This window comes from Triplophysa dalaica, chromosome 5, assembly GCF_015846415.1.
Source record: "Triplophysa dalaica isolate WHDGS20190420 chromosome 5, ASM1584641v1, whole genome shotgun sequence".
NCBI lineage: Eukaryota > Metazoa > Chordata > Actinopteri > Cypriniformes > Nemacheilidae > Triplophysa > Triplophysa dalaica.
The window spans coordinates 2,370,410-2,384,134 of record NC_079546.1 but is presented as its reverse complement, the minus strand read 5'-3'; the positions used below and the strand labels follow the sequence as shown (position 1 = coordinate 2,384,134).

Below are 13,725 nucleotides of genomic sequence, written 5' to 3'. Positions count from 1 at the left end.
CGTCAGTGTTCCGCGCATTTTGAGATTGTGTGTGCAGCTGTTGTCTCTGCTCTGCTACCGCAACAGGTTTGGCGGTGTTGTTTCCTTTGGTAAAATAAATTTTGTAAATATATATTTTGTCATCGAAACGTTACTGAAGAAGAGGTCCAAATAACAGTGTAAGTAACATTAAACATTATGTAAATTAATATGTGGTGACATTAAAACAGGCAATGCTATTATATCATACTTCTAACGTTATAAATTATGCTAGTTTAACCTAACTAAAACCCACTAGGTAGATATTACTCAAGCTTTTGCACAGTTGTTTCAAAACAAATTTACATTAATGACAAATAGACGGAATGATGTAAAGGATGTGACAACTGTATATATGTGATAGCAGGTGGCAATAGTTTTTGTACAGCACTTTTGTCAAAATAAAAGTCAAGGGTTCATTATATTACATGTAAAGCTGTGGTTCTCAAAATACACGGACCTGCATATAATGTTACTGGATGTACTGCAGAGAGATTCAGGAAACAATTCTCGGCAAGATTTGTGATATACATTTTATTAAAAAATATATATTTATAAAGGTATTACTTGGACCTAATAGTGAACTAAAAGCAGCCAATAGAACCTGGATGATGAAATTATAGACAAAGGGTGACAAACTTTAAAGATATAAATAAACATATTAGTTTACCATTATATTAAAATATGATTTTTTTTTCCAAACCTTAGACTGGCAGTGTACATTTTGGTTTCTGGTTTAGTTTTTTCGAAATTTAGATTTTTACATCATCTGAAAGCTGAATAAATAATCGTTCTTTTGATGTATGAGAGGCATTGTTACAAGCCATCCACTCACAAAAATAAAGTATTTATTTTATTTATCTATTTTTTATTCAAGTTATTATATATTTAGGGTAGGAAATTTACAAAAGCTCTCTAAAATGTTCCTGGTTTTGTGATCCAGGGTCACATATGCTGTATGCAATGATGAACGTATAAAGGGAGTGCACTTCGTGAAACCACCAAACAAATTTATCCCTGTCCAAATGATGGATGTAATTTTCTTAGAATCGCACTCATTCAAAAACATTTAATTGGCGGAAGAGCCAGATTACAGTCCCCGAGACATTTCTGTTGAAGGAGATACTGCTCTGTTTATATTTATATTTATTATGGATTATACCATAAAGCTGGTAAACTGAGATTTTTTTGTGTGTGTATATTAATGGGGTGATATGACACGGCTAAAACTAATATTATCATTTGTTTTAAATGTAATGCAATGTATACACGATTTAAGGTTTAAAAACACTGTATTTTAATGTAAGTCGCTTTGGATAAAAGCGTCCGCCAAATGCATAAATGTAAAATGAAAGATTGTTCATGCACAAACATGGATGTGTAATCCTGAATATAAATTCAATCTATAGTGTAATCAGTGTCAGTGTTGTTGAGCCGTAACGTTTATTACGCTCCTATAATGACCACATATCGATCTGATCAGAGGTATGTGGCTCCTGCACCAGTAGAGGAAGATCTGGGTGGTAAGGGTTTAACAGCATCACGGCCCCATAACCAACAAATCTCCCCACACGTCATCACAGTCGCAGTATAGTCAGGGAGCCACTGCAGAAGCATAGAGCATTTGCGATCGAGAGAGCGGAATAAATGTTCGAAACAACCATCGGAATAGGGGGTGGGAACCTGCAAGCGAAGATAACCGTGCTACACGTTCATCCTCTCAAAACGATTTATGGTCGAATGAGGGTGTGAAGAGGCAGTGGTGAGTTGATGACCGGTCATAAAATTCTGGCAGGAGAGATGAGGAAGGACGTAAACAAGAGGGGAGAAACAAAAGGAGCAGGGGAAAGGGAGGAGTGAAAGAGAGAGAGTGAAGCAGCAAGAGGTAGATAAAGAGCCAGAGGGGGCCATGAGCTCTGCACCGCCCTACGACTCGCTGCCAGCTCGGCCAAGTCCATGCCGTGCGAATGAGTGGGAAAGGGAGCTGCTCGGTGCCAAAAGACGGACATCCACGGTACAGACAGCTCTCCCAACCCTACCCTCTCCCTCCCGCCGGCCCTCCGCACTTCCAGGATATTTGCTGTCTCCATCGCAAGAATACGTTGACCAACAGCAACGTCTTTCATTATCATTGTGTTCGGAGGGCTCGCTGGCACCCCCTGTGCCTGCTGTGGGTGCTGCCCCACCTTGCTGCCGGGCGACGGGAGTCATGCCCTTGCTGCGCCTTGCACTCCTGATTTTCAGCTTTCTTTTTTGGGCGGCAGGGCTTGCGATCTTCACCCTTGGGGTATGGGCGCAAGCTTCATTATCTAACTACATGCTCCTGTCAGCTAACCGATACCCCAATGCCCCCACAATCTTGTTAGGCACAGGGGCTGCCGTGACGGCCTGGGGCTTTTTAGGGTGCTTGGGAGTGGCTGCCAACCTTCCTTACTTACTGCGGGCATATGGCGTCTTCCAGCTGGCTACGCTTATAGGTGGACTAGCCGCTGGGCTTTCAGGTCTTTTCTACAGGGAGGATATCGCTGAAGGGTTTCATAGTGGACTACAGAAAGCGGTAATGGACTACGGAGAAGATGAGGGCCGTGCAGATGCGCTGGATAGCCTTCAGAGGGCGTTGAAATGCTGCGGTGCCGAGGGTTGGCGTGATTGGCTCTCGTCCGACTGGGCCACCCAAGATGGTATTTACTCATCGGGACTTCCAGGAAATGACTCTCTGGCTCTTTCGCTACCAGACAGTTGCTGTGTACGCCGCAGAGGGTGTCGAAACAGACCGTTGCTAGAGAGTGGAGACGGGTACGGTGATCCAGAGGGGATTCACGTCCACGGTTGTTTTCGCAAAGTCTTCAGTTTGGTAAATGACAAAGTCTTTCACATTGCTGCAACAGTTTTGAGCCTTGCTTTCACTCAGGTGGGAGGCATCGCTCTTGCATGCCTTCTTGCCAATCGTCTTACACCCAGACAGCGACGTCAAGCCCATTAATATTCAGGACTGTCTTGGACCGAGGAGCTTTTAATTGTGCATGAAACCCTATAACTTTATGTTTTTAAATTGTAGATTTGAGCTGTAGTTGTCACTACAATAAAAAAGGTGCTATATATCGCTCTTAAAGTGGTTCTTTGCTCGTTATCATAGAGGAACCCCTGTATGGTTCTTCAATGAATCTATATAGCACCTCAGTCATCCCACAGAGCCGTTGAAGAACCACTGAAGCACCAAAATTCTATACAGTACTAAAAGTGGTTCTCCTATGTTTGCAAGCCAAGAACCACTTTTAGTGCTATATAGCGTAGTAACGCTTGCCATTATCTTGCTGCAGACGGCATGGGTAGGATTGTGAGCTCTATCAGCATTTAGTCTTTTTTACAAATAATGTCAAAACAGATTTTATTAAATATTGAGACCAATTTCGTTGACACGTAACACATTGTGAATTGTCTTGTGTATATTTTAATGTGATTGTTGCATGATTTCAGTCTAATAATAAAAGTTAAAAAAACTTCACTGATTATATATGCCAAATGTATGTTTCTGTTTCATACCAGTTTTGTAATGAGTAGATCAGAAGGTGGTATTCTTTGTTATATTTGTAGTAATTTTAAGACATCTATAATATTACTTGTCTGTTGTTTCCACATGCATTCTGTAAAATGTGTTTCTATCATTAGAAATATGACCAATAGTGATTGTAGTGTGTCTAGCCTTTTTCCTCTTGAATGCTTCATTAGCAGGTTATTGTATAATGATTATGACAATTAAAAGAAAAAAACATGCAATTGTTGTGTTCTTTGAAATAAACTGCTTAAGAAGGATCATGGAGACTGAATCATGTGAATCATCTTGCTGCCGAAGATATTTGGTTGAAAAAATTTCCCACTATTATGAAAATACTGTAGTGAACAAAAGCATGCATACAAATCCAAAAAATTATTATTTACACAATACTTAAACCCCTCTTGGCAATTTGTGCCGACTTGATTTATATTGATATCTCTAAAGAAAGCTGTCTGCATCTTCAACCATTTTTTGTATTAACAGGTGTATTTCCTTGTCGTGATTTCGACTCAATTAAAAGCATGTGATATGCTATTGAGATATGTGGCAGTCATTGGTATTTTTGACTCAATGTGTGAATCGATAGCCATGTAAAACAAACTAATTTCATCTTAAGAACGAGATGAGTTTATTACACTATTCATGAAGTTATTTGTGTATTTTGTTTTAAATGAACCAGAATTGCTTTGGTGATATCTTGATGACCAACTGTCTAGTCTGTCGTCTCGCATTTATTACTGTGACTTTAATAAGTCCTCGGAAGGCACTGTCAAATATTTTCTTTTTAAAATCACCATTAACGTGACAAGCAGAGCAGTCAAGCCTCACCCTCTCATTAATTTGTAAGTCTGCTCCTGCTTATTTGAATCTGTTTGTTCTCTAAGTACACTTCTCAGTTTCTCTCTCTCTGCAATTTTCCAATGAAGTGAATACTCAAATGTTCAGCCTTGCAGTTTTGAGTGATATTTAAGAAGTAAATGGATTAAAGTGATACTCCCCCCCAAAATAAACATTCTTTCATAATTTTCTCACCTTCAGATTGTTCCAAATCTCTATAAATGTATTTGTTCTGATGAACACAGAGAAAGATATTTGGAAAAATGCTTATAACCAGACAAATTTTGCACCCCATTGACTACCCTATAGGAAAAAGACATGATGTTTCCTACTATAGGATTCAATGGGGGCTAAATCTGTTTGGTGAAGGTAAGTTAATGATGACAGAATTTTCATTTTTCAAGTATCTCTTTAAATGGGCAGTTGACATATATATGTATATTTTTCATCTTGTCATTTAAAATGACAAACAAAGCTCCATTTCAAAATAGAATGTCAGGCTCAAGAAAAGCACATAAAAGGATTATAAAGGTTACATTCTTTAAAAGGTCAAAATCTGTCAGATATTCACAGATTATTTTATTAATATGACAACAAGACTTCTAACCTGGACATAAGGGTAGATGCTCACTAAATGTTTACTGTACGAATTTTTTAAACTTTTAACTGAGGGTAATATAATTTGTTTTTTGCCTTTATCGATGTACAACAGTGGGGTGCAGAGTAAAGGATGAGAAACGGGGCATGGGATTGGGACATGACCACTTGTTTTGTAATTTAAGGGCTATAAAAGGATATCAGTTCAGTTTATCTTTATTAATTTCCTGATGGCAATTTGGTTGCAGCACACAAGAATTCACATAAACACAATACATTACAATACAAATACATTTCCTTTCTAAAAAGCTCTTACCTTACATTTAGAAACTTTACAGCTGAGGGCATAAATTAATACCTTAATCGATTTGTTTTACCAATCAGGGTTCTAGAACGAATGCCTGAAGGGAGAAGGTTAAACTCATGATACAATGGGTGGGAATCGTCTAACAACATGCTCTGGGCATTTTTGCTCTGATATGGTGTATATGCAAGTGTGTACATTCAATTCAATTCATAACAAGTACATTTGTTGCCAAACATTTTAAGTTTTCACTGATTCAGATTCATTTGTCATACTCAAGGCAAAGTATTTGCGTGATTCGGTCAGTAGAACGAATCCTCCACAATGGATTTTGAATAAAATTCAAAGCAGTCAATTAGCGAGACCCACAGAATCCACATTTGTAAGCTTCACTGATATTCAATGGAAACACATATTTCTATACATAAAGATTACTGTCGAAGCTTTGTGATATCAGCAATCCTAACCACCTCTCATTTGGGGTCTTCATTCTCTCTTAATGTGTATGCATTGCATTATACTTTTGTAAGTTCGACAGAGAGCTTTCAACTGTCCAATTTGGAAAAATTGAAATAAATATTCCAGATTCTGGACTCCAGATTGAAGTGGGAGAAAGGAATACATCGGCATACTTGCTGTGTATAGAGAAGCATGTGTGTTAGAATGTGCTTCACATAATAGTTACACAAGTGTCCTTGTGAGATCACCGCTTAGGAAACTTGTTTGCATGTTTATCACAACAATAGAAATAAAATTTTAATTTCTGAGTGGTCATTAGTGAAATTGCAATTTGGTTACCAAATCTGACTTTAACATGCCTAAGCAGGCTATGGCAGCAGAAATTGAAAACAACTGGAAACCTTTCATAATATATAATATATATCTAAATAGCCTGCAGAGTATGTGTTAAATTTGTTCATCGTTAAATAGATTGTAAAACTTGGCTGTAGTTTTGCAGCACACATTTACCCAACAAGAAAAGTGACCAAAGATATTTAGTCTTGTTTGATGAAAGAAAATGTAAGAACTAGATAAGTTTATGTTTGAAACAAAATAGTAAATTAAATCCATAGTAAATGACTGGCAAACCTGCTGCAAAACTACAGCAAATTTTTACAGTTTTATTTGTGTGGAAGTGGCTTCAACTCATTATTGTTTTTGGATTTTTTTTAGATATCTTTTTACTTTATTTTAAGTGTTTACTATATGTCATGTGTACCCATAATATGGAGGTGGGATGGAGATTTTGGGAGTGGCCATGGGTTGAGTGGAAAAACACTCAAATGTGCAAACACAACTGTTAGAAGATTATCACGGCTGGACAGTGCTTTCTGAACAGGTATGAATATCTAAATTATACATTTAACACCTAATAATTATTATATTTAATACATGGAAACGGTTTTAGGTGGAATAGTTCCAGTGTGTAGGTAAGAGTCAATTTGTTTTTTGAATAAATATTTTCTATGCTTTTAAATCCGTGTCTTAATAACTGCATATTTTTGATATAATGATAAACAAAATGAAACTATTCAACATATTAATTTTCCCAGTCTTGTTTTAAAGGAATATGCTGTACTCCATGTGGCTTGTTTTACTTTTGGGTAAGAATTTACATTAAAAAAGATTTTTCGTACAAAATGTAAAAGGTGTGTGAATTTTGCTGATTTTTGCTTTTGCTGTAACACGCAGGTTTGATTCACACCACTCCTAATAAATCAGCTTCGGTCCGACTAGTGAATGGATTCCACCCTTGTTCTGGACGTGTCGAGGTTTTCTACAGTGGTCAGTGGGGAACGGTGTGTGATGAGAATTGGGATCAGGAGGAGGGTGTGGTGGTGTGTAGAGAGATGGGCTGTGGATCGTTGAAAGAGGGAAAAAAAGACTCATTTTTTGGAGACGGCACATTACCGGCATTGATGACTAAAGTTGAATGTGTCGGCACTGAATCCAGTTTGATTATTGTCCATCAGACAAAGAGCAAATATCGTGTGATAATAAAGGTGCTGGAGTCATTTGTTCGCGTAAGTGCAAACAATTTATCCATGAACAGCATGTTTTGTATTTATATATGCTTATAGATTGAAATATTTTCTGATCATACTGTGTCTTATCTCACTACATGGACGTTAGCCAATGTTAGACTGATGGACGGCTTCGACTCTTGTTCTGGACGAGTGGAGGTGTTTAAAGATGGTCAGTGGGGAACGGTGTGTGATGATGGCTGGGATCTGTCGGATGCTTCAGTAGTGTGTAGAGAAGTGGGCTGTGGTGATGCTATAGAAGTGAAGAGAGGCGGTTATTTCGGACAAGGATCAGGAGGACCAATAAAGATACACAGAGTTAACTGCGCTGGAAGTGAGTTAATGTTGAGCAGTTGTGTATCTGAGGATGGCGCCGTGGATCCGAGTGTTTGTGATATTTCCAAGACCGCTGGAGTCATCTGTCAGCGTAAGTTACTATCCACACACCTGTGTTTCTGTGTATATCTGTCAAATCAATGATGATGTGATAGTGAGAACAGCATGGATTGTTTAGCCTCCATTTGTTGACATCTGTCTATCTCTCTTTGTGTTTATTAAGCCCTTACAAGGTTGGTGAACGGTAACAAACCTTGTTTCGGAACAGTGGAGATTTACCTTGCTCGAGAATGGGGAACAGTGTGTGATGGTGGCTGGGATGAAAAGGAAGGGATAGTAGTGTGCAGAGAAATGGGTTGTGGAAATTTTAAAGAAGCAATAAAAGATGCCAACAGTGGCCAGGGCTCAGGGCCGGTGTGGTTGAAAGATTTGGAATGTTCAAATTCAGAAAGTATGCTGCGATACTGTAGTATAAAGGAATGGGAGCGGGACGTTTGTGAACATAAAGACGATTCTGGGATTAACTGTGAATGTAAGTAAAGCACTTTTAAATTTTTGGACATCATTTTTATAATAACAGCATGGTATTAAGGGCACCCGGTGAGATCTAATCTCTGTGTTTTACCAAAAGGTGAAGATGTTAATTATAACCAAAACATGTAATTCATGTGTATTGTTTATTGGTATGCTTATCAGACCCCGTCAGACTGACAGGAGGCAGCACTTGTTCTGGTGTGGTTGAGGTTTATCGTGGTGGTCTGTGGGGACCGGTGTGTTATGATGGTTGGGATCTAACAGATGGTGCAGTGGTGTGTAGAGAACTGGGCTGTGGAGATGTTATAGAGACTAACAGTGCTCCATTACAAATACCAGCAAAGATGAATAATGTCAACTGCGACGGGAGTGAATCTACACTGATGCGCTGTGGCTGGTCTGCACAAAACTGTTCTTCTAACCTGCATGCTACAGTCAAATGCAGATGTGAGTATTAAACTCGGCTGTTCAACAGGTGTTTTCTTGTATAAAAACGAACAGTTTAACATGTCTGTTACATAAAGTCTTTGACCTTAGACTTGACAATCTTAAAATATCAAAATCAAATTATAAAAAATAACTGTAAAGTGATAAACCAACAAAAAAGTTTAATAAACATGGACAATATCTATTGTGTCGGTGTGATATATAAATTTACACAGGATCCAACCGTTCTGCAATAATTGCGTAATTTCCACCACAAATAACCATATTGTCTTATTTACTTTTTTTCAAAGAACAGAAGGCTATTACAAAGATTTTAAGACAAAAATTGTTGTATGTTATTTCCACAATGAAGGGTAACTTAATATGTGCAGTCGTTTTTTTTTACTCTCCTGATGTCTCACTATGAGTCGTTCATTCAAAAATAAACCGTGCTTTTTACTCTTTTATTGTCATTTTCCCAGCAATAAAGGTAGTGAATGGGTCCAGCAGATGTTCTGGAACAGTACAGATTCTTCAAAGTGGATCGTGGTGGGCGGTGTGTGATGCTGGTTGGGATGTAAAAGACGCACAGGTGGTTTGCAGAGAGCTGGGATGCGGTGAAGTTGAGATGGCTGTTTCTGGGCTGCTTGCGCTACAGTCGTGGAGGACAAATGTTGATTGCCAAGGAGGCGAAAACTCATTTACAAAATGTATTTCTACCTCTGGAAGCAACCTCTGTGGTCCAGGAAGTCATGCAGGAGTCATATGTGGAGGTAAAACATAATTCTTTATTGTGAGATGACAACAGGGTACATTTTTTGGTGCATTTTCTCAGACACATCTTAACATTTTTATGCATTTACATTTAAGCATTTGACATTGCTTTATCCTATAAAAATTTTACATAGGTAAACGTCTACTACAACTCATCCCCTGGGATCGAACCCACAACCATGCTCTTGCCACTGAGCTACAGGAAAGCATATGCACTAAATTAGAATAAGGGGATTTTATCTATAGAAAAGCAATATCGCACATTTGTCCTACTGTACGTTATTTCTGAGATTGCTGGAGGATATTTTGTACCTTATGTTTTTTTACTTGTATACTTGGTACAGCACTGTTACATAGAATAACATTACATAATTTTTTTGCAGAAGTGACTTATAAATACAGGTTAAGATTGGAGGTAACAGGTGACCCTGCTGTTGACCCACATGACCCTGACATCAGAGACATCATTCTGAGAAAGGTAACAGTGAGCTGTACAGCATCAGATACCTTCAATCTCTCACCCTCTCTCTCTCATTTAATGTCAATGTCTGTTCTCTTGAATCTCACAGATAATGGAAAAGCTACCAGTAGATCGGACGTTTACACTCAGCTGGAAAACTCAGTCCGATGGAAAAATCTTTCAGCAAAAAAACAAAGTGTGAAGTGACCTACGATTCTTTCACAAATGTGACCCTGGATCAGTCTTAAGTAGCATGAAACCATTTTTTAGGGAAAGCCAAAAATACATTGAATGGGTCAAAATTATCGATTTTTCTTTTATGCCAAAATTCTGTAGGACATTAAGTAAAGATCATGTGCTATTAAGATATTTTGTACATTTTCTACCCTACATGTATAAAAAGTTATTTTTGTAGTGGATGGCCTGCTACAGCGCCTCTGATGGACAACTTTAAAAGCGATTTTCTCAATGTTTCAAATTCTGTGCACCATTAGACTCCAGAGTTAAAAACATCTGTATCTCCGCCATATATTGTACTATCCTTAACAACTCCTACATCATTAGAAAGCTTAATTATTTAGCTTTCAGATGATGTAAAAATCTAAATTTCGAAAAATTTACCTAAAAGACTGGTTTGCTGTCCAGGGTCACAAATAGGTTTCTAAGGTCATCAGTCAAATACAGAAGAAATACTAGATTCTAGCTTTAGTGAAAAGTTTAAAACTATATATGCCCAATACTAATAATACTGGCCTCTTAATGTTACACAGATATTAAATAGTTTTATGAAGGATAGTGTAGTAAAAATACAATTTAGCTAAAAAATGTATTTTGCAAAATTGAAACAAATTTTTTTAGTAAGCAGATAATTTCAAAAGTTATTGTTAGTTGCTTTTATTATTAATTCATTATTATTTAAACCTCCCTTTAGCTTGCTTCTTTTTTCTTTTAGTTGTTTACTGCTTTGCATTCATATAAGGATCAATCTTTTACCGTGTATACATATATCAATTAAATTCTATTATTGTTCAATTTACAAAACATTCAGTTGTTTCAGTTTGTGCCGCAGTAACTGGCTTGCATTACAACCATATTCATAGTATTTTCATAGTAGTATTGTGTGTTTAGTAAAAAGTGCACTGTATTCCACAGATGATGAGGTCAATAGCGCAAATACATGAATGACATTTAGGGCCGGGGTCATGAGAGGTCAGATGATGAACTAATGGATAAATATTGTGAAGGCCGTAGGGAAAAATTTGGAAAAATCCTATTTATGTATATCTGTACAGTTTGGATGTACATTTGTGGTATGTGGACAGAATACAGATAAGATTAAGCTTTTGACTACATTTTGCTGCCATCTACTGGCTGTTCATGATGCTAAGAATTCATGTGCAAAAATTCACTGACGCTCAAGAATGCACAACTACACATGTAAACTATGTGTATGTCAACTTTGAAGGTTACATGTCAATTGTTACTTTGACTTTAAGCTGCGTGTAATTCTATTAACTGAATCGGTTGTGATAGAATAGTGACGTCCTTTACACGTGCTTTTTTAGTCCATCATGACCCTCTGTAAAATTATTATGAAATATTCATAAGCGTTTGTGTTTACACGTTGATTAATACTGCAATGATTCATTTGACTGTTCCAATAAGCCTAGTTTTAAACACCCATCTTATTACTGTACTTTTATGAAAGTAATAAATATACATATAAATCAGATATAACGTTATAAACAATTCCATTCACAATTTAAAGTGGATGATTGTCAAACCTGTGCTGCCCAAATCCGTGATCCACACTCCAGTCCAGTTGGTGGCGGTAATGAACTCTTAAGTTGTTTTGCCAAACGCCAATAAACTCTGAAGAAGATTTGGGAAGGCCGATTTGGTTTATTTTGGTACTACAAAACTACTGTTGGGTAAGTACATTTTGTGATGTTTTATTAAATGTTGTTGAGTTTTACTTATTGGACACGAAGGAACTTAATTAATTATGAGCACATTGTCAAGTGACATGTAGTTCGAGTTTGGCTAAAATTAGCTAACAGGCTACAATGTAGTAGGATTAAAGTTAGGCTTTACCCTAAAAGGGTGTTTCTACACTTGAGTTGTGCTATGTCATGCTTCTTGCTAAATAACTCTTTCCCTGTCAAAGACGAGTTATTACTGTAAGCGGTGTTTGTACGTCTGTACAGCAGGTGGCGCTGTTACACACCTCTGAAAAAAAGTAAAGCATCTCTGAACCAAGAACACATATATTTTGTCTGTTTTTAATCATTGAGTCTAATCTGGGACGACTCTTTGACAAAAAAGCTAATTATCTCTAATATTTTTTAGAAACATACCCACATGTTAGAAGGGGTTAAAAGAAGAACAAACAAACATAGAATAACACAGGTTCTCTTGTATAGAAACAGAGACTCAGTTCTTTCATTGGATGACATATTGTTTTTCCATATGTTCATTACAGAAAATGTACTCGGGTGCTTTTGCTACCCTTAAAAAAAGGTTTATTCTAGTGTTATAAGTATCTTTTATTGACATTAGATTATTCTAGAGAAAAATAAAGCATGTAATACATGTTAATTACAATCTTGTATCTATTCTAAATTTAGTTGTAGGATACTTTTTAAAATAAATTTACGTCATTTACCTCAAATTTACCCTTTGATTTTTTTCTTCTTTTTAAATATTCGTATTCTCTTCTCTCACTGAGATGTTTTGAACAGGTGTAGCCCAAATGCAACAGATTCAGACTTTAATGCAGCAATGGCAGAACACCTGAAGATATAAAAAATGAGCTACAAACAACTTTCACCCCCTCTAAGATATTTTGGAACTATTTTTCAACCGTGACGGGACGTGTCTGACTGACGTCTTTTCAACGGTCAGTAAACGTCCAAATGTTTGTTAGGATTCGGCACAGATCTCTGATCAGGTTTGATTAAAAGAACATGTAATCTTTTTAAGAAATTAAAAGATTTGGAGACCTTCGTAAAAGGATAACCGATTAATGAATGGAAGTCAGAGCTATGGCACTACCTATTATTTCCTTACAGTCTTGTATTACTGGTAAAAAGGCCATAAAACAAGTCAAAAACAAAATACCTTTATGGTGGAACACATGAATCATACTCCTCAAAGAGCTGGTGGTCAGGGACCAAGGAAATGAGAGTAAACATTTTGAAAAAAATGGAAATACTAAAGTGATTACTTACAGTTGTGTTCAAAATTATTCAACCCCCAATGCTGTAAATGGTTTTAGGGAATTTAGTGTACATTTGTAATTGTATTCAGAATGAAATCCAACAAGGACTTCTTAAAGAACCATATGCAACTTAAATGACATCAATTAGTTTTGTAATACAGTAGTAAATGTTTCTTTTGTGAATTCTTAATTGACATAATTATTCAACCCCTTAAAGACTACCTCTGAAGAACAGAGGTTCAATGAAGTGTTTTCAATCAGGTATTAAATCACTGTGGATATCAGGGAGCAGCAATAAAGCATAATAAGCACCAATTAGGCAGCTTTAAAATGACTGTGATACTCAGCTCCTTCTAGACATTTACTGGTGTGGTTACAAACATGGTGAGGTCAAGATAATGGTCCAGGAAGACAAGAGAACAGGTGATTACTCTTCACAGGAAGGGCAATGGCTATAAGAAGATTGCAAAGATGTTAAACATACCAAGAGACACCATAGGAAGCATCATTCGCAAATTCAAGGCAAAGGGCACTGTTGAAACGCTACCTGGTCGTGGCAGAAAGAAGATGCTGACTTCGACTGCTGTGCGCTACCTGAAGCGTAGAGTGGAGAAAAGTCCCCGTGTGACTGCTGAGGAA

General features: G+C 37.1%; 2 protein-coding genes across 3 annotated transcripts; both read left to right on the top strand.

Moving 5' to 3' along the window:
* Positions 1–16: 16 nt before the first annotated feature.
* LOC130420643 (scavenger receptor cysteine-rich domain-containing group B protein-like) lies at positions 17–11,074 on the top strand. Of its 2 annotated transcripts, XM_056748092.1 has the most exons (10): positions 17–158; positions 6,486–6,651; positions 6,879–6,916; positions 7,005–7,336; positions 7,446–7,763; positions 7,896–8,204; positions 8,369–8,653; positions 9,115–9,405; positions 9,790–9,884; positions 9,976–11,074. In XM_056748092.1, exons 5-10 carry the CDS (start codon positions 7,460–7,462, stop codon positions 10,066–10,068), a joined length of 1,377 nt encoding a protein of 458 aa, XP_056604070.1. In that variant the 5' UTR covers positions 17–158; positions 6,486–6,651; positions 6,879–6,916; positions 7,005–7,336; positions 7,446–7,459; the 3' UTR covers positions 10,069–11,074. The 2 variants fall into 2 exon arrangements, with proteins under 2 accessions (XP_056604070.1, XP_056604071.1); XM_056748093.1 differs by lacking the exon at positions 17–158 and having other exon boundaries at positions 6,479–6,651.
* Positions 1,498–4,031, top strand: LOC130420644 (tetraspanin-7-like). Its single transcript, XM_056748094.1, has one exon. The coding sequence runs from the start codon at positions 1,928–1,930 to the stop codon at positions 2,999–3,001; it is 1,074 nt and encodes a 357-aa protein (XP_056604072.1). The 5' UTR covers positions 1,498–1,927; the 3' UTR covers positions 3,002–4,031.
* Positions 11,075–13,725: the final 2,651 nt, after the last annotated feature.